General features: G+C 42.9%; 1 protein-coding gene across 1 annotated transcript in view; it reads left to right on the forward strand.

Annotated features, from left to right (window-relative positions):
* The window catches only part of cutlet (chromosome transmission fidelity protein 18 homolog), an 84,720-nt gene that overhangs the window by 26,109 nt on the left and 38,822 nt on the right, over positions 1 to 19,789 (forward strand). Inside the window, exons 5-9 of the mRNA XM_080279451.1 lie at positions 1,398 to 1,550; positions 2,511 to 2,619; positions 5,519 to 5,601; positions 19,205 to 19,426; positions 19,551 to 19,741. Of these exons, the coding sequence (XP_080135577.1) occupies positions 1,398 to 1,550; positions 2,511 to 2,619; positions 5,519 to 5,601; positions 19,205 to 19,426; positions 19,551 to 19,741 (758 nt within the window). The remainder of the gene's footprint in view (positions 1 to 1,397; positions 1,551 to 2,510; positions 2,620 to 5,518; positions 5,602 to 19,204; positions 19,427 to 19,550; positions 19,742 to 19,789) is intronic.

Raw genomic sequence — 19,789 nt, forward strand, 5'->3', positions numbered from 1 at the left:
CCTTCATTCTTTCCTTGTCCTTCTGCCTACAGGTGACTTTACACTGCCTCTTCTGTCTTTCTTTCCTTCATTCTTTCCACTTCCTTCAGCCTGTGGGTGACTCTACACTGAGTGACAAGCCAAATGGTTTCCTGTGCATCAGGAAACCATTTACTACGCTGGATGGTAACCATTTAACCAAATTTTGGCGCTTGGTGGTTTAGTGGGTAATTATTGCGCTCCAATCGGATTGAGCCAGTGAAGGTTTATATCCAAAGGGTGGTTGGGGTTGATTGCTCATATAATGCCACTCAGGGATGGTTGAGGCTGGTCACTCTCATCTTAAATGTCGGGACCAACTGCCTAGCCCCGGGCTCTTACGCTCCTCATGGGGCAATGTAGGATCGGATAATGGATGGATGGTAGGTGAGGGCGCTCACCATCCACTCGCTCGATGTAGTGCTGCTATCAGGTGTCTGCCCTTTCCTCTCCATCCTTCTTTCCTTCCATTCTCTTCTGTCTTTCCTTCATTCTTTCCTTGTCCTTCTGCCTACAGGTGACTTTACACTCCCTCTTCTGTCATTCTTTCCTTCATTCTTTCCACTTCCTTCAGCCTGTGGGTGAATCTACACTGAGCGACAAGCCAAATGGTTTCCTGTGCACCAGGAAACCATTTACTACGCTGGGTGGTAACCATATAACCAAATTTTGGCGCCTGGTGGTTTAGTGGGTAATTATTGTGCTCCAATCGGATTGAGCCGGTAAAGGTTTATAGCCAAGGGGTGGTTGGGGTTGATTGCTCATGTAATGCCACTCAGGGATGGTTGAGGCTGGTCACTCACATCTTAAATGTCGGGACCAACTGCCTAGCCATGGGCTCCTACGCTCCTCATGGGGCATTGTAGGATTGGATGATGGATGGATGGAATATTATGCACAAACTGCACCCTGTGATTAATTACTATTCAGGTTTTCACTGTACACCCCCCCTTGCGTGACAGACATTATTGCAGTTTAAAGGACTTTGTGTGAGCATGTAATATTTTGTAGCCAGATGCCCATATTAGTGTCCTCCAGTTGTATGTAAATGAGATCTTATTCTTGACTTCTCTGATAGTACAAGAGCGTGTGCTCTGACCCACTTGATTATGGAGGAAATAAAAATTCTCCTTCTCCTCATTATCGTACTGTTTACCTCTAATACATGAGTTGGGAGGTATCAGTAAAACATAGAAAGCAAAAGCACAAGAGTTAGAGAACTATCAGGGTGCACAGTGCAGTGGGCCATACATCCACTTATCCACCATTTAAAATCCAGAATTATCAGCCCAGCCTCTCAGGCCTTACAATCTACACAAAATTATTTCAGGATGCCTTTGGGCAGATGGCTTATTTTTTGTGTACATTCTTATTTACAGCAGATCCAACGTGATGCTATGCTGGCCAAACAAATGCAGGAAGGAGATGACTCCGGCCTGGAAAGCGGAGTGGAAGATGAAAGAGAAGAAGGAGGGGTGCTGTGGGTGGAGAAGTTCAGGCCTAGACAGTACTTTGACCTCTTAAGTGATGAGGTTAGTGGATGAATAGCAGTGAAAAGAATGGAAAGAAGTGATCTGTAATTTAGTCAGACTTATATGTATTGAGCCAAAGACTAGATGAATGAGGCAATAGGGTTAGCTGATAAAGTATATGAAATTCTGAACAATACTGGGAGAAGTGTAATATGGGTACTGTAGGTTCCTGCATTCCAATTAGTTTGATCTGTTTTGTGACTGTTGATTGAATAAAGTTGAAGGTAGGATGGGGAAAATGGAAAAAAAGGAGAAAAAAGATGAAGAGAGTAAAAGGAGAAAAAAAAAAATAGTAAATAAGAATGGAAGAAAAGGAGAAAGTAGACTGTAGAAGAGAATGAGGGAAGAATAGTAAATTAGAGAAGAGAATGAAAGATAAATAGAGAAGGAAAGTTTTTTTATTTTATTTTTTTTTATTTTTTTTTTATAAGGAATTGTGTGATTTCTGCATGTATTGTTATTGATCAGTCCCAGTCTATCTGGCTGAACAGACTCATCAACATCAGGCAAGTGACTGCCCCTGCATGATTGTTATTTGCAATGAACCGATGTTCTTGCGGCGCTGCCAGTGCTTCGCCATAGTGAAGCACGGGGAATAGAATGGAGGTTTGGTTCCTGGATGGATGCTGCATTTGCATCTCTCTGCTTAGTTAACAGGGGCACCACAGCAGGCTCCACTTCATCCCATGATTTGGTTATATGGTTACCATCCAGTATTGTAAATGGTTTCCTGGCTTACTGAAAACCATTAGACTTGTTACTGATTGTAAGGCTACCTGAAGCGTAAAGAGAAATAAGTAAAAGAGAATGAGAGTGGGGAAGGAAGAAGTAGGCAGGACAACATCATGAGAGTGGATGATTGTCACTACCACCTACCACCATCTACTTGTGTGTATGCCTTGTAAGTCAAAAGGATGCTTATGCCATTTTTTTTTTTTTTTTTTTTTTTTTTCCCTCCAGTTAACTAATCGCACTGTGCTGCATTGGATCAAACTTTGGGATAAGCAGGTGTTTGGCATCGACAGGAAGTTCAAGAAGAATGATGACAAGAAAAAGGAATCCCAAAAAAGTAAGACTAGTAACAAAACAATAGCAGCCAGTCCCACGTTAACCACTCCTAGGTGTTGGGGTCCAAAGTTAGGCTGCCATAGTTCAGGACCAGTCACCTCCTTATAGTGGTAGCTAATATATGACTGAACAGTTTTCAGTAAGCTCTTGGGGATTGAATTTGTGCACATGGCAGGACACGTTCAATTGGATCTCCTGACCACTAAGCCATCTAGGATCTTCCGGTCAAATTGTCATTTTTTTTTTTCCCCCCCTCCCTCTATGAACCTACTTACAACACACCAAAACAGAGAGCAGGTTCCATTCAGCCCTCATACATCACCTTGGCATATAGGCACCTATACCCACCATCTTTTTTGTGGTATGCCAGGAATATCACATTTGAATTTGGTATTATAGTGTTAGTGGTAGTGTTTATTTTATTTATTTATTTTTTAATGTAAGAAGGAACCAAAGGCTAGGAGCCCGCAAACAATTCCTTCAAAAAAAGAAAAAGAAAAAAAAAAAAAGTGAGCCAAAGTCAAGATCAGTTCATTTTGAGCTGCCTGGACACACTGTGTTTGAAAGGCTGGAGATCATAGGAAGTAGGAAATACAGACAGAGGGAGACAGTTCCAGAGTTGTGTCAGTTACGCCATCGGGAAGAGTGGTAAACATTGTGGTATCACATTCAAATTCTCAACATGTTGCATGTAGTGGGAAGGAATCTCATACCACAAAGTCACCATCCCATTGCTCTAGCCACTCAATCACCCAAGAGGCTTCTCGGTCATGCAGTGTAGTGTCACCAAGGGCACGGGTCAGTTACATTTAAATCTATCTGTCTATCTATCTATAGCCCGATGCCCTAATCCCGCAAAGGGTGACCGCAGACAAAACGCCTCCAAGTCGCTCTGTCACCCACCATTTGACTACCCTCCCCCCAACTCACTCCCCCCTCCCTCATATACCTCTCAACTCCATCCATCCACCTCATCCTCGGTCTACCCCACCCTCTCCCTCCCTCCACCTCACCTACATGCACCCTCTTAGTCAGTCTTTCATTCTTCATTCTCTCCACATGTCCAAACCACCTCAGTGTATTTCTCCTAATCTTCTCAACCACATCCACCCCACAACGTTCCTTCACTTCTTCATTCATCAACCTGTCCCTCCATGTCACTGCACGTGCTCTTCTCAAGAAACTCATTTCCACTGCTCTCACTCTTGACTTGTTCCCCTCTTGCAAGGTCCACCCCTCACTTCCATACGTCAGGGTAGGGATCACAATACTATCATGCAGTGACTTCTTAACTTCCATACTCACCTCCCTATTTCTCATCACTGCTTTCAGTGAACCAACAACCCTCCTTCCCTGCTGTACCCTTTCACGCACTTCATCCCCCAAAGTTCCATCCTTACTCATCACACTACCCAAGTACTTGAATGCACTCACACTCCATGTCCTCACCATCCAATCTCACTGTACATTCTGTGACTTCATTCCTCTCAAACACCATAACTTTACTTTTGTTTACATTAACTTTCAGCTTCCTCCTCCTACACACTATCCCAAATTCATTCACCAAACCTTGCAACTCCCATTCATCTTCACTCAACAATACTGTATCATCAGCAAACAGCAACATCGGAATCTTCCAAATCTCACTCTCATTCATTAGAGCCACCCCCACATCCACTGCCCTACCTTGCACCTCCTTTACAACCCCATCCATGTACTATATATATTAAACAGCCATGGAGACATCACACAACCCTGTTTCAGTCCCACATTGAGATCAAAGAACTCACTCAGCTCACCATCCACTCGCACCATAGCCCTAGCTCCTTCGTACATACCGGTACTCTTCACAGCACTCAACAATTTCCCCTCCACTCCATATATTCTTAATACCTTCCCCATACCTTGCCTGTCTCTTCTGTCATAAGCTTTCTCCAAGTCCATGAAGGCAGCATACACTTTCTTTCCCTTCTCTAGATACTTGTCCACTAAACATCTCAGTACAGATATCTGATCTACACACCCTTTTCCCTTCCTAAATCCCCCTTGTTCTTCTCCAACTAGCTCCTCTGTCATATGCCTAACCCTGTCAATGAGTATTCTACCATATATTTTTCCAGTCACACCAAGAAGGCAAATACCCCTATGGTTACCACATACTTCACTCTCCCCTTTTCCTTTGTATAAAGGAACAATTATACCTGATTTCCCTCTTCCCAAGGCAATCTACACAACTTCCATACCCACTCCACAACAGTCTCACCCCCATACCTCAGCATTTCACCACACACTCCATCAATTCCTGGGGCCTTTCCCATCTTCATCTTCTTCATTGCTTCCACTACCTCTGCCCTGCTGATCTCTTCCTCCCTCCTTTCATCTCTTCTTCTCCCAGCCATTCCCCAACCACTTATATTTGCACTGCTCTCACTCTGTACATTCAACATATCCTCAAAGTACTTTTAAATCATTTGAATTATTGGTATGTTGGTTTAGTTTTCCTAGAAGAAATAAGTGAACTGCAGTATACATAGTGACTAAGTTTGAAAGGGTTTTCTCAAGAAGAGTGGTTAAGGTGAATACAAACAAAGCTTCATAATGATACTGAGTTCTTGCTTTGCAGAGGTAATGCGTTACAGCCTCCTTCCCTGGTTTGAGATGTCTCTCAGTTGATTTAATATCATCTGAAATTAACCAGAATATAATATTAATGGGTTTTCTTTTTCCTGTACATAGAGCCATTGCAATTTTAAAGTTTCCTCAGGAAGGAATTTCCTTACCAAAATATTTCATGATACATGTATGCTCATATCTTTATATGAATTTATGCATATAGAGACTAAATGTACAGTATGTGTCCATAGACACAGACTAAGCTTTTCTTTTTTGTTTGTCATCAGCAAAGCCACACGGCAAGTTTCAAAAGAAGGGAGGGCCAGAGGTGATAGAGGAATTGGATGATCAAAACAAACCTGTACAGAAGGTAGGTTAATATGTTAAGTTTTATAAAGCATAAACTGATTCATTGTTTAAATGGCTAAACAACAAAGATATTTTTTATTCTACACTCACTCCTTTTAGAGACACCTGAGGAAGTAGCTTCAAGTCGCTTACATTGCCTTGCTGACATTATAGGCGATGATGGGAGTAATCATTTCACATTCAAAATCAGGAGAGTTAATGCTTTGCTTCTTGTCTCCAGTTGTAAGGTAATGGCATGATGACCTTCCACCAGTCATTGGTCTCCCACTGGGGGGGGGGGGGGAGTATGACTGGTTTTTCCACATGTCAGACAATGGGGGCCACATAGGCCACTTGTAATGCCAAAACTTTATTCCATGATACATACTGTTGCACACCACTATTCTGCCCTACTCTGTAGTTTGTTTTTTTGTGTGTGTCCTGGTCCCCTCAGTCTGATACAGGACTGTCCAGTTTCTTGTGTCAAGAGCATTATATGTTCATTTGACTTTTTTTGTTATTATTATTATTATTGGTGGTAGGTGGGGGCACTCACTATCCACTCACTCGATGTGGTGCATCAGGTGTCTGTCTTTTCCTCTTTCCTTCCTTCCTCATCTGTGTTTCTTTCCTTCATTCTTTCCTCTTCCTTCTGCCCATGGGTAACTTTACACCCCCTCTTCTGTCTTTCTTTCCTTCACTTTTTTCTCTTCCTTCTGCCTATGGGTGATTCTGCATTGAGTGACAAGCCAAATGGTTTCCTATACACCAGGAAACCATTTACTTTGCTACGTGGTAACAATATAACCAGATTATGGCGCCTGCTGGTTTAGTGAGTAATTAAGGAACTCCAATCAGATTGAGGCTGTGTAGGTTTATGTTCAAGGGGTAGTTGGGGTTTATTGCTCACATAATGCCACTCAGGGATGAGTGAGGCTGGTCACTCTCATCTTAAATATCAGGACTAACTGCCTAGCCCCGGGCTCCTATGCTCCTCATGGGGCAACGTAGGATTGGATGGATACATACATACATACATCTATTGCCAGACACCTCAATCCCGTTTGGGGTGGCCACAAACAAATCGCCTCCATGTCGCCCTGTCCCCCGCCATTTCACTCCATACATACATACATACATACATATATATATATATATGTGTGTGTGTGTGTGTGTGTATATACACCCACTGCAAATTGACTTAGGACCTGCACACAGAATTACTGTGGGAAAGTTGTCTGTCTGCTTTGTGTTTTCACCTTTACCAAGTGAATTTTTTGGACATGAGGTAACTGGCAACTCCTCTGGTGTTGGCAGGAGGTGATGAAACACTCAGCACGTCAGTGCTTGTCCAGAAGCAAGAGTGGGCGTATATGTTCCCGTCACTCCGAGCTTGCACCTCCCTCTTTTTTTCATATGCATTACTGTTTGCCCTGTTATTTTGCTAGAGTGGAGTTGTCATGCCTGGAAAGTACTGCTCAAGGGATGAGGGTCCGTATCATTGCATGGAGGCAGGATAATGTCCCTATTGCCACGATTTGTGAATGTACTGAATGCGCAAAGTCGACCGTCATGAAGATTCTTGCTGCAGCGCGCGACCTGCCACCTGATGTCGTACCAGAGCACAAGCATGGCGGTGGAAAGAAGAGGACGTTTTCCAGAGGTACAGATATGCTTCTGAAGAGGGAAGTAATCAGGAATCCTAGACAGACGGCAACAGAATTGAAGAGAATGCATCCCCAGCTGTTACAAGACGTCTCAATTCGAACTATCCAACACCGCTTGCAGAAGGAGCTGGGTTTGCCAAGGCACACCGCAGCCAAGAAACTGCTTCTCACTGACTGCATGAAGAAGCAGTGCATTCAGTTTGTCAAGAAGTATGCACACTGGACATCGGATGGGTGGAGAAAAGTTATGTTTTCTGATGAACGCACATTTCAAGTGTTCCGGGTGCGTTCTGCTAAGGTTTGTTGCCCTGCCTCATGTAGTTGATATGACTCTGCTTACACGGTGCCGACTGTTAAGCACCCACAGTCAGTAATGGTATGGGGATGCTTCTCAGGTGAAATGGGAAGGGGAGGCCTCTACTTTCTTCTTAAGAACTTGATGATGTATGGTGGCGTGTACATTCATGTTCTGAAAGATCATTTGTTAAACTTTTTTGCTATTCATGGGTGCGACTTTTTCATGCACGATTCAGCTCCATGTCACAAGTCAAGAAAGGTGAGAAAATGGCTTCAGGATAATGGGATTGAGGTCCTCGACTGGCCTGGCAACAGTCTGGATCTATATCTGATAGAAAACTGCTGGGCAAAGATGAAGAAAATCATGGCAGAGAAGGAGACACTCAATCTGGAGAACCTGAAGACTGAACTGAAAAATGTTTGGTGCAAAGAAATGTCCTTAGATTACTTTAGAGATGTAAGTGATTCCATGAAAAAAATGCATCCAGCTGGTCCAGAAAAACAAGAGAAACATGATTTCATATTAATAAATGGCATTTCATGAACAAACATTGTGATATACTATGATTTCTGTTTTTTTTTTAATACCTTGTGGGGGGAGGTCCTAAGTAAATTTCGTTTCATTTTTAACCCCTTAACCGCGGGTGTCATTCCAGAATGACATTGCAAAAACTGGACCAAAACGCGGGTGTCATTCTGGAATGTTTGTGAATATTTTGAATACCGCGCATTTTTCCGCGCGCCAATTGTTTCAAGGGAGAGTAGCTATTAAGTTCTTTCACTCCAGCCGACCTCCACCTCCCTCCTCCCACCCCCCGGGCCCCCCACCCCACCCCTGACCGAACACGCATCAGTATCTGTCCAGCTGAGTGAGTGACAACAGCACTGATGTGGCAGTGAAGTGCGGGCAATTACAGTGCCTTTTACCTGCCTCATTGAACACAAAGTGGGTGTTTATCGTATGTGCAGTGTTCATATATGTTTATAGTATTATTATCAGAATGAGGTTGGCATTTGGTAATGGTATGTGAGCGAAAAATAGTGATTTTAGATCGCTCACTTCTAATGGCACTGCCCATCCAGTGATAGTCAACGAAATCATGAAACCTACATCATTGCAAAGCCGAAGGTTAGTACTTTCTAGTGGTACCTTATTTTTCGCTCTAGATTTATTCTGTCCAGAGTTTGTTTACATTTTGGCTGGAACCCCCGCGGGGGGGGGGGCAATCGGGTCAAAACAATGCCCGCGGTTAAAGGGTTAAAGGCTCCAACATGCTTGCATGCGTCGGTCTTGGTCGCCTAATGGCGGCTGTCCATGCTGCACGATCCATTGCAGCCTCCCTGTTCAGTCCCTTAACCCTGAGGTCACACTTAATGTCCTCGTCCCATGTCTTTCTCGGTCTACCCCTCATAACCCCACCCTTAATATTAACACTTCTTACCTTCCTCACCCAGTTATCATTCCCCATCCTCTCCACATGTCCAAACCATCTCAATCTACCTCTCCTTATCACAACACCAATACACTCCAGTCCCATCCTACCTCTCAGTTCTTCTTATCGTAAACCCAGCCCCCCCAGACTCTGCACGCATCTGCCTAATCATTGTCATTTCTGTACGTCTGAGCTGGCAAATAGCCTCCTTTACTGCCCAGGTCTCACTACCATACAGCATTACACTCCTAATGCATGCTGCATATAAAGACCGCTTAGCACATAGGGAGAGTCCTCTCAGTGTCAAGAGAGACAACAGCTCCCTGAATTTCTTCCAACCACTTCTCACCCCAGCCACAGAGCCAGCTCCAGCCCTACCTCCAGCACATAACATGTCTCCCAAATATCAAAACTTTTCCACACACTCAAGAGATACACCAGCAAGTTCAATCCTTTCACACCTGACAATCTCCATCTGCTCTCCCCGACACGCCGTACACATAAAATCAGCATTATCTCGCAGTCTACCTCTGATACCACTACATCTCTTATGCACCCTTTTATCACAAACACTGCACAAGATGGAATTACTTCCCATGCCCTTGTGGCAAACTGCACATGGCCACTCTCCCTCTTCTTTGACAGTACCGCCACCAACCCTAGATATCATCACTTTTGTTTTATCTGCATTTACCCTTAAGCTCTTGTGCCCCATACTATCTCTCTACTTCCTAAACCTTTCCTCCGTCTCCCTTTCGTTTTCTGCAATCAACACCAAATCATCAGCATACAACATCTCCCACGGGAGTCTGTTTCTAAAGTCACATGAGAGGGCTTCAAGTACCATGATAAACAACATGGGACTCAAAACTGACCCCAGATGCACACCAACATTCACGGAAACTCATCACTCAAATCTCCATTCACTCTTACCTGAGTGCGAGCACCCACATACATAGCCATAACCACCCTAACCAGCCACTCCTCCAAGCCAAGCTTTCTCATTGCCCACATCACCACCTCTCTAGGGACTCTGTCAAAGGCCTATTACAAATCAACAAAAACAAAATACAGACCCCTCTACCTATATATATATATATATATATATATATGTGGGTGTGGGTGTGTGTGTGTGTGGGTGTGTATGCAGTATATAGTTTCTATGCAAGGAAGAAGAAACCAAAGACCAGGAGCCAGCAAACAATTCCCTCCAAGAAAAAACAAAAACAATACAACCAAGAGCCAAATTCAAGATCCATTCATTTCGAGATGCCTGGACACACTGCGTTTGAAAGACTGGAGATCATAGGAAGTAAGAAATACAGACAGAGGGAGACAGCTCCAGAGATGTCCTGTTGCACACATGAAGTACTGGGAGTAACAGTTAACTCTTGCATTAGAAAGTTGGACAGAAAAGGGATGAGAGTTTATTTCTAGACGGGTGCTACGTGCCGGTCATAGTGGTGGAGGGATGCAAGCAGACAGTTCAGAGGAGCAATGACCATTGATGTAGCAATAGAAAAGTGATAAAGATGCAACAGTGTGGCGAAGAGACAAGTTGAAGGGAACCAGTAAGAGGAGGAGAGCTAATGGGACAAAAAAGCCCTTGCCTCCACCTTGTTGAGAAGAGCTGTATATGGGGAGTCTCCCCACACGTGAGAGTTGTACTCTACACGGGCTAATAAAACCTGTGTATAAAGTCAACAGTTGTGCAGGAGTAAAGAAGCTGGGGAGTCTGCTTAGCACACCTAATCTCTTGGAAGCAGATTTTACAAGAGGTGTAATATGATCTTTTCAAGGTAAATCCTGAGAGAATGAAACCCCAGGCATGTTTAAAGATGATGCAGGATTGAACTGGATATTATAAAGCATTAGTAGGTACTCCTGTGGAAGGTTTTGTTCCATTGCCAGGTGTAAGACTGTAGTTTTTGATGCATTAATAACAACAAGATTATTTTTACCCCAGTCAGAGATACGAGCTAAGTCAGACATTAAGTGTGCCATAGCCTCATCCCTTGTTTATTGAGGTAACTACTGAGATGGACGCTGCGGGAAGTGAATGGAAATGTGAAGGGTAGAGGCGTCAGTGTATGAGTGGATAGGGTTAGATGTACAGCATAGGTCATTGATGAATAAAAGGAAGAGGGTTGGTGATAGGACAGAGCCCTGAGGAACACCACTGTTGATAGATCTAGGAGAAGAACGGTAGCCGTCTACAACAGCAGCTATAGAATGACCAGAAAGAAAGCTAGAGATGAAGGCACAAATAGAAAGATAGAAACTGTAAGAGTGCAGTTTGGAAATTAAAGATTTATGCCAGACTCGATCCAAAGCCTTTGAAATGTCAAGTACAGTGACAAAACTTTCTCCATAGTCCCAAAAGGATGACTGGGAGTCTGAAAGGTAGGTGAGAAGATTGCCAGTGGAGTGTCCCTGATGGAACCCATACTAATGACCGGAAAGAAGGTTGTGATAGGAATGATGTTTATTTATTTTTAAATTATTTTTTTTTTTTTTTTTTTTTTTTTTTTTTTTTAAGAATAGACTCGAAAACTAGAGAGACAGGATGCTAAAGCAGTTTGGCGATAGTTGGAGGGTTGGGAATGGTCCCTTTCTTTGGGACAGGCTGAATGAGAGCAAACTTCCATCAAGAAGGAAAGGTACAAGTTCACAGACCAAGACGAAAGAGTTTACTTAGGCAGGGTGTAATCACAGAAGCACAGTTCTTGAGGACAACAGGAGGGACCCCATCAGGCTCATATGCCCTGTTAGTATTGAGCCTAGTGATGGCAGAAAATACATCAGTTGAAGAAATTTTAATGTCAGCCATGAGGAAGTCAGAGGGGAGGGGGAGTGATAGAGGAATAGCATCGGAATCATCTAAGGTGGAATTGGAGGAGAAAGCCTGAGCAATGAGTTCTGCTTTATCAGTAGAAGGAACAGCTAGAGAGCCATCAGAGTGGAAAAGAGGAGGGCAGGATGATGAGGTAAAGTTGTTAGAAAGAGTTTTTGGCAAAGTGCCAGAAGGAGCAAGAAGAATTCAGGTTGGAGAGTTCAGAGCATTTAGTATGAATGAAGTTAGTTCAGCGAAGAACAGACTTAGCATGATTCAGGGCAGAAACATAAAAGAGATAAGATTCAGGAGTGGGTTGGCTGCAGTACCCTTTGTAGGCCTTCTCCTTGTTGTGAACAGCATAAGAACAAGCGGGATTAAACCAATCCCCCCCCACCCACCCACCCATTAGTCAAAGGATACGAGAAAGGATTGTATACCTTCGTGCCCATGAGAATAACCACCATAATGCGCAAGGCACACTCAGATGGCCCCCGGCCATGGAAGCAATAATCATTCCAGAGAAAATCAAAGAAGTACAGTACTGCTTGAAGGCCTTCCAATCAGCAGCTCCATGCCCTAGCTGTCACTTCTTTGGAGGGTCAAGTGATAAGGCTGTGTTCGGAGGAGCTCAACAGAGAGGAAAGATTAACAGTGTAAGTTAAAGGATTAGGTGTAAGGACGAGGTAAAGTATGTTGAAACTCTTTCCAGGGCGGTCAGGGATATGGGTAGGGTGCTGTACAAGCTGCTGTATGTCATTAAGGATAGAAAAGATGTTCACCAGGTGGATCAGTGATAGGAGAGGAGAGCCAAAGGTGATGGTGAACATTAAAATCTCATAGACTGGAGATTTCAGCAAAGGGAGAAATGGATAAGATGTGTTCCATTGTGGAAATAAGAATGTCGAAGAATTTTTCATAGTCAGTAGAATTAGGGGATAAGTAAATAACATGGATATATTTTGTCAGAGATTGACAGGAAAGCCGAAGTCAGAGAGTAGAGAATTTAGAAGATTCAGGTTCAGGAACACGAGAGCAGTATATGTCGTTCCCTACATTACACAATAACCACCTTTGGTTTGTAATGAGAATAGAGAAAGTAGGAGGATACAGAGAAGGGTTTTACTATCAGTCACTTCAGACAGCTGAGTCCCTTTTAGCCTCGTTATGTGATAGGGCTGTGTCAGGTGAAGTCCTGTTGCATAACAAATTATCGCATAATGAGGTCGATGCAACATTGGTTCGATAGGGTTAGAGAGAGTGACCTCGACTGCAAAGCCTAAAATGATTGGGGGGGGGGGAACTATCATGGCTTGTATTAGTCGTCACCAAGGGTCCCCCACCCAGGATTAGGGACAGTTGGAGGGCCTGAATGAAAAGATACAATATCTATCTATCTATCTGTCTATTTATCTATCCATTGCCAGATGCCTCAGTCCTGTAAGGGGTGGCCACAAACAAATTGTCTCCATGTTGCCCTGTCCAATGCCACTTCACTGCCTTGCTTCCAGCTCACATTCCCGTCACTCATATACCTCTCCACTCCATCCTTCCATCTCATCCTCGACCTGCCTCTCCCTCCCCTCCACATCACTTGCATACACTCTCCTCATTAGTCTCTTGCTCTTCATCCTCTCCACATCGCCAAACCGCCTCAGTGTATTTCTCCTAACGCTTTCCATCACATCCACACCAAAGTGTTCCTTCACTTCCTCATGTGTCACTCTGTCTCTCCATGTAACTCCACAGGCACCTCTCAGATAACTCATTTCCACTTCTCTCACTCTAGACTTGCATCCTCCCAACAAAGTCCAAGCTTCATTTCCATATGTTAGAGTTGGTATCAGAATACTGTCATGCTCACTTCCCTGTTCCTTATCACTGCTTTCAAAGAACCAGCAACCTTTCTTCTCTGTTGTACCCTTTCAAGCACATCACCATCTAAACTTCCATCCTTACTCAACACACCACCGAAGTACTTAAGTGCACTCACATTTTCCATTTCCTCCTCATCCAGCCCCACTGTACATTCAGTGACTTCATTTCTCTCGAAGACCATAACTTTACTCTTCCTTACATTCACCTGTAGATTCTGTTTCTTACACACACACCTCAATTCATTCACCAAGCCTTGCAGTTCCCTTCAGTCTTCACTTAACAATACAGTATCATCTGTAAACAACAGTACAGGGAGTTTCCAAACACTGTCCTCTTACATTAGGGTCACACCAACATTCACTGCCCTTCTTTGTATCCCATTTATAACCCCACCCATATACAGATTTGACAGCCATGGGGACATGACACATCCCTTTTTCAATCCAACCTTCAGATAGAAAAATTCACTCAGTTCACTATCCACGTGCACTGCAGCCGTAGCACTCTCGTACATACTCTTCACAGCATTCAGTAGCTGCTCATTTACTCATATATCCTTAATACTTTCCACATTTCTTGTCTGTCCATCCTGTCATATGCTTTCTCCAAATCCATGAAGGCTGCATACAACTCCTTTCCTTTCTTTGAAACTTTTCCACTAAAGACCTAAGAATGAATATCTGATCTACGCAACGTCTTCCCTTCCTAAAGCCCCCCTGTTCTCTCCAATTAATTCCTCTGTTATTTCCCTAACTCAGTCAATACGTATCATACCATATACTTTTCCTGTTACACCAAGAAGACAAATGCCCCTATGATTTCCACATACTTCTTTTTCCCCTTTTCCTTTGCACAAGGGAATAATTATACCTGACTTCCAATCATCTGGAACTCTACCTTCCTCCCAGGCCACTCTGCACATCTTCCACATCCATTCTACTACTATCTCTCCCTCATGCTTCAGCATTTCACCACACACTCCATCAATTCCTGGGGCTTTCCCCATTTTAACTTTCTTCATCGCTTCCACAACTTCCATCCTACTGATTTCTTCGTCTCTTCTCGCATCCCTCCATCTCCCATCCATTCTCTAGCCTCTTATGCTCACATTACTTTCATTCTCTGTGTTCAACAATTCGTTAAAGTGTTCTCTCCATCTACTCACTTTTTCTCCCCTCTCCAATAGTAATCAACCATTTTTTCTTTCACTCCCCAGCTAGCTACTTTGGCACCCTGTCTAACCCTTTCTACCTCTTTCCAGAACATTTTCTTACCTTCCCTCCACTTTGCACTCAGATTCCTTCCAAATTCCTCATCCACTCTCTTCTTACTCTCTCATACTATTCTTTTTACCTCTCTCTTCTTCTCTGCATACAACCCTCTCTTCCGTCTCTCAACTTCTTCCACGCCTCTTTTCTCATCCGCACATTATATGCTTTCTTTTGTGCCACAGCCTCTCTCACGTCTTTATTCCACTATGCTGTTCCCTGCACCCCACTTCATCTGTTCTTTACCCCACAGACCACCTCACATGCTGCACAGATTTCTTCTGTGAATATCTTGCACACACCTTCCACGTCCCCCATCTGCCCCAATCCATATTTACCCAATTGCTCCTCCACGTCCCTCTTATATTCTGCCATTTTTCCATCCTCTTGTAACCTTTCCACCCTCCTTGCATGTACTGCTTCTTCCTGTCCTTCTCTTCTTCTGTTTCTCCATTTCATTTGCACACTGATTCTCCCCCAACCTCTATATACTCTTGCGTCCATTACACACCTTCTCAACCTGTCATCCAGACTTACATAATCAGTCATTGCCTTCCACTCATTCAGTTCACCATCCTCCCTTCTCATCACTCGCCATGTATACCTGTGGCTCATTTTGTGCCTGAAGAGGGTATTGGCTGTCACTAACCCCTTCCCAGCACAAATGTCTGCTAAAGCACTGCCATTCTCATCCATCTCTGCAGGCACCCCCTACTCACCAACTACTCCATCCACCTTCACACTCCGAACTTTTCCATTCATATCTCCAATCAAAAACACTCTCTCTTTCCTTTCAAAGTTTTCCATGCACATTTCCACGTTTGTCCAGAACTCTTCTCTCACTCTGCTTGCACGATCTTGTTTTGGCACATACACACTCACAATCGCCCCTATTTGTAGTCCAATTTTCAGTCTTACCCATACAATCTTTGACCCAACTGATCCATACTCTCTTATATTCTCCCTCCAGGTGTTACTCACAACAATACACACACCTTTTTTTTTTGCCCTCACTTTCTTACCCACTGCGCATACACCCCATCCATACTCCAATTCTTTCACAGTCTCACCTTTCCATTTAGTTTCAGCTAATACACATACATCCACTTTCACACCCTCAAGCACCTGGACAATCGCTCTCTCTTTCACCTCATCATTCGCACCCCTTACATTCCATGTAGCTATCCGTACCATGCCCTTTGTTTGGTCCTTAGTTGTTGCCTTTTGGTCAGTCCTGGTCCAAAGCTTCTTGTTCGTATTTTTAGTTAGTTGTTTTCCGGGGAGGGGCATTAACCCTCCGCGAATCCACTTGTTGCCACGTAGGGAACACATGTTGGTTGGTTATAAAGTTACCACCCAGCATTGTACATTCTTTCCTGGTTTACAGGAAAACATTTGGCTTGCCACTCATTGTAGAGTTACCCTAGAAATACAGTATAATTTTATATATATATATATATATATATATAGATATATATATATATATATATATATATATATATATATATATATATATATATACAGTATAATTTTATATATATATATATATTAGCCCAGGAAGGCTTGTGTCTTAGATGCACCTCTGTGTTGCCAGTTTAATACTGTCTTACTTACATTTTACATGTTATGTTGCGCTTAGTAAGTGAATTTACCTTACAGGTATGTTTTTCAGGTGTTTTTGACCACTGATTCATGGACTAAGGATCTGTTAATACTACTTGAGTTGCCATCATGTGCATATTATCCAGTTCCTTTATTTTGTGTTATTTTATGTATTTTTTGTCCATTGTGTTAGTAAAGCATGACATTTTATTTTTTTCAGCCAGTGTTAGGCAGGTTAATGTGTCCAGTTTCATAGAGAGCTAACCAGGTTAATTTTTGTATTTTTCTTTGCTCTAACTCCATCTGTAATTATATAAGATGCATACACCAATTTTGTCAGCCACAGTGAATGTAACTAGATTGTGTTTGACATTCACATTTATCAGAAGTTATTGTTGTTGAATAACCCTGGTCTGTCTGGCTGAGCAGACCCATCAACACAGGCAAGCAACAGCCCCCTGAGGGCCATCCCATGCAATGAACCAGTGTTCCTTGTGGTAGACAGAGCCTAACTGCAGCTGCAGGGAAATGTATGAAGAGTTGGATGCTGCATTTGCATCTCTCCATTCAGTTAACAGGGGCACTAGTAGGTTGCACATCACCTTGTTATCTGGTTATGTGGTTTACCGCCCAGAGCTGTAAATGGTTTCCTGGGTTACAAGAAACCAGTAGGCTTAGCACTCAGTGTAGAACCACCTGAAGTAGAAAGAAGAGTAATTAAAATGACAGGAAAGATGGGAAAAATAGAAAGAGAAGGGGGAAGACACAGAAGAAGAATGGTGAAGGTGAAGGAAGGAGGCAGCAGTACATTGGGTGAGTGGATGATGGTCACCACAACCTACCATCACTGATTTTGTAGGTGAGGCAGTAAGTCTGTTTTGTGTTAGCCATTGTTTTAGTGAGTGTAGGCATTGTTGGAGCTGGCCTGCTGCCAGTCAAGTTTTGGGGGATTGTGGAGCCATTGGTAGGTTGTCAGCATAGGATGGTACTATTACAGAAGGAGAGGGAGATGGTAGTCATGGAAGAAAAACTTAAAAATTGAGGATGAGAGGATCAAGCAACTTTGAGGCACTTTGTTCATGGTTACATTCTGTGGAACTACGTGCCTGACTGTAGTTAGGTTGATGGAAGTATATTAACTACGTCTGGTTCTTCATGTAAGTTCCAAGCCATCCTTTATTTGCTGTTAAAAGATTATGATTAGTACCAATAGGTGATAGAATTACACACCAGAATACCATAAGTTTTCCCATTTTTTCCAGTTGTAAGTCACATAAGGCTGGATCATTTTTGCACGAGAGGAAAAGGGATGTCAATTAGACAGAAACCCAAGATTATAACACACTAAAGCAGAGTTCTCAGAAGCATATACTGTATTCTTTTAAAGAAGTAGCATGCCTTCTCCACAGCTCTCTGTCTGTGCTAATTCGTCACAGAACCTTTTATGATATGTGACTATAGTCTTTCCAAAATATCGAGATTGTTTGGGCGTTGTCCCTGATGGAAATTCCCCTTCGCGTGACGCTGCCGAATCCATACCAAAATACACCTCTCTGTCTCATATCAGCTATTTACTACTTCTAAATGAAATTTATTTACAGTACATGTATATATAATTCTCTATTAAGGCTATATAGTGTAAGAAAATGCCTATTGTTTTTAATAATAACAATGACTTTTTATAAATACCTCAACACTTGGCAACGTTGCATTCCAACACTGTCATTCTTGTAGGTGAGTCAGTGAGGGTAGTCAATCCGCAGGTCACTTTCTTTGACCGCCATTAAAAGATAACCTCCTACCCCTACTACTCGCCCTCTTCTGCTCCACAATCGAGAAAGAGAACTTATTTACAGTGTAAATAAGTATTTTTGAGAAAAGAAGGCAAACAGAGGACCTGTAATTCATAAAACCGTATAGACTTTTTACAGAAATAAATCTCCATAAAATGTTGATTTTATATGTAGGGAGAGAGAGAGACAGAGACAGACTTACAGACAGTCAGGAGGTTTTTCCTCAAATTCTAATAATTCATAGAACCGTATAGACTTTATAGAAATGAATCTCCATATAATGTTGTTTTTATATGCAGAGAGAGAGAGAGAGGTAGTGAGCTGCAAGTGAGGGTTGTCCCTTGAAGTTTGTCTCTAATCCGATAATTTCATTCATTCATTCATTGCCAGACGCCATGTATCCCAGACAGGGTGGCCAAGGGCTTAGAGTTAATTGTTTTTACAGGGAGGGGCACTAATCCTCCACCAACCCCACTTGACGTAGGGATGCCAACAGCATCTGGTGTTCCCAGGCGGTCACCCATCCAAGTACTAACCAGTAAAAACTGTGGCAACGTCGCACGTAAGGGAATTCCCGTAAGGGACAATATCCAAACAATCTCGATATTTTGGAAGGACTATAGTGTAAGTTGACTCGATCTCCTCATGATGCCTCCAAATTCACTCACTATGAGTGAAAAATTAGCTTCTGGCTTTGGAAGCACTTTTGTTTTTTATTTTCTCCAGCTGGTGAAGTTTCTTGCATTGATCTACAGTTTAGGAAGTTTGCTCATCATTGACTGCACATTATCTTTTGTAATGGTTACTGTTTTAGCTTTCCAAATTACCCTGTATCTTTCTCTATTTCTTATTAGGTGTTATTACTGGCAGGACCTCCAGGGCTTGGCAAGACAACTTTAGCACATGTCTTAGGTCGCCATGCAGGTTACCACACAATTGAGGTTAATGCCAGTAATGACCGATCCCCTGAGGCATTCAGGATTGCTCTAGAGACTGCAGCTACCATGAGGTCTGTCATTGGACGTTCCCCAAAACCAAACTGTCTGGTTATGGACGAGATTGATGGAGCACCTGCTGTAAGTTGACTACATTTCTCTTTGGAGTTGTGAGTGTCAGATTAATGGCCCATAGATTGTTAGACTGATCTTTCAAATTGCATTGACCACTACCCTATTTATTTATCTTCTTTTCCATCCACAGCCATCCATCAACCTGTTGGTAAATATGCTGACTGGAAAGGACACTGGACGAAAGTTGAAAAAAGGGAAGAAGGAGGTAACTGTGCTCCAGCGTCCAGTGATCTGCATTTGTAATGACCTGTATACACCAGCTCTCAGACCACTAAGACAGATTGCTTTAGTTGTTCAGTTTCCTCCAACAAATACAGCAAGGTGTGTTTGATTCTTTAAATTAGGTCAGGGTGGTGTGGACCAACTGAA

Source organism: Coenobita brevimanus, chromosome 78 (assembly GCF_032717465.1).
Source record: "Coenobita brevimanus isolate Jiangsu-jjx chromosome 78, ASM3271746v2, whole genome shotgun sequence".
In the NCBI taxonomy this organism is placed as follows: domain Eukaryota; kingdom Metazoa; phylum Arthropoda; class Malacostraca; order Decapoda; family Coenobitidae; genus Coenobita; species Coenobita brevimanus.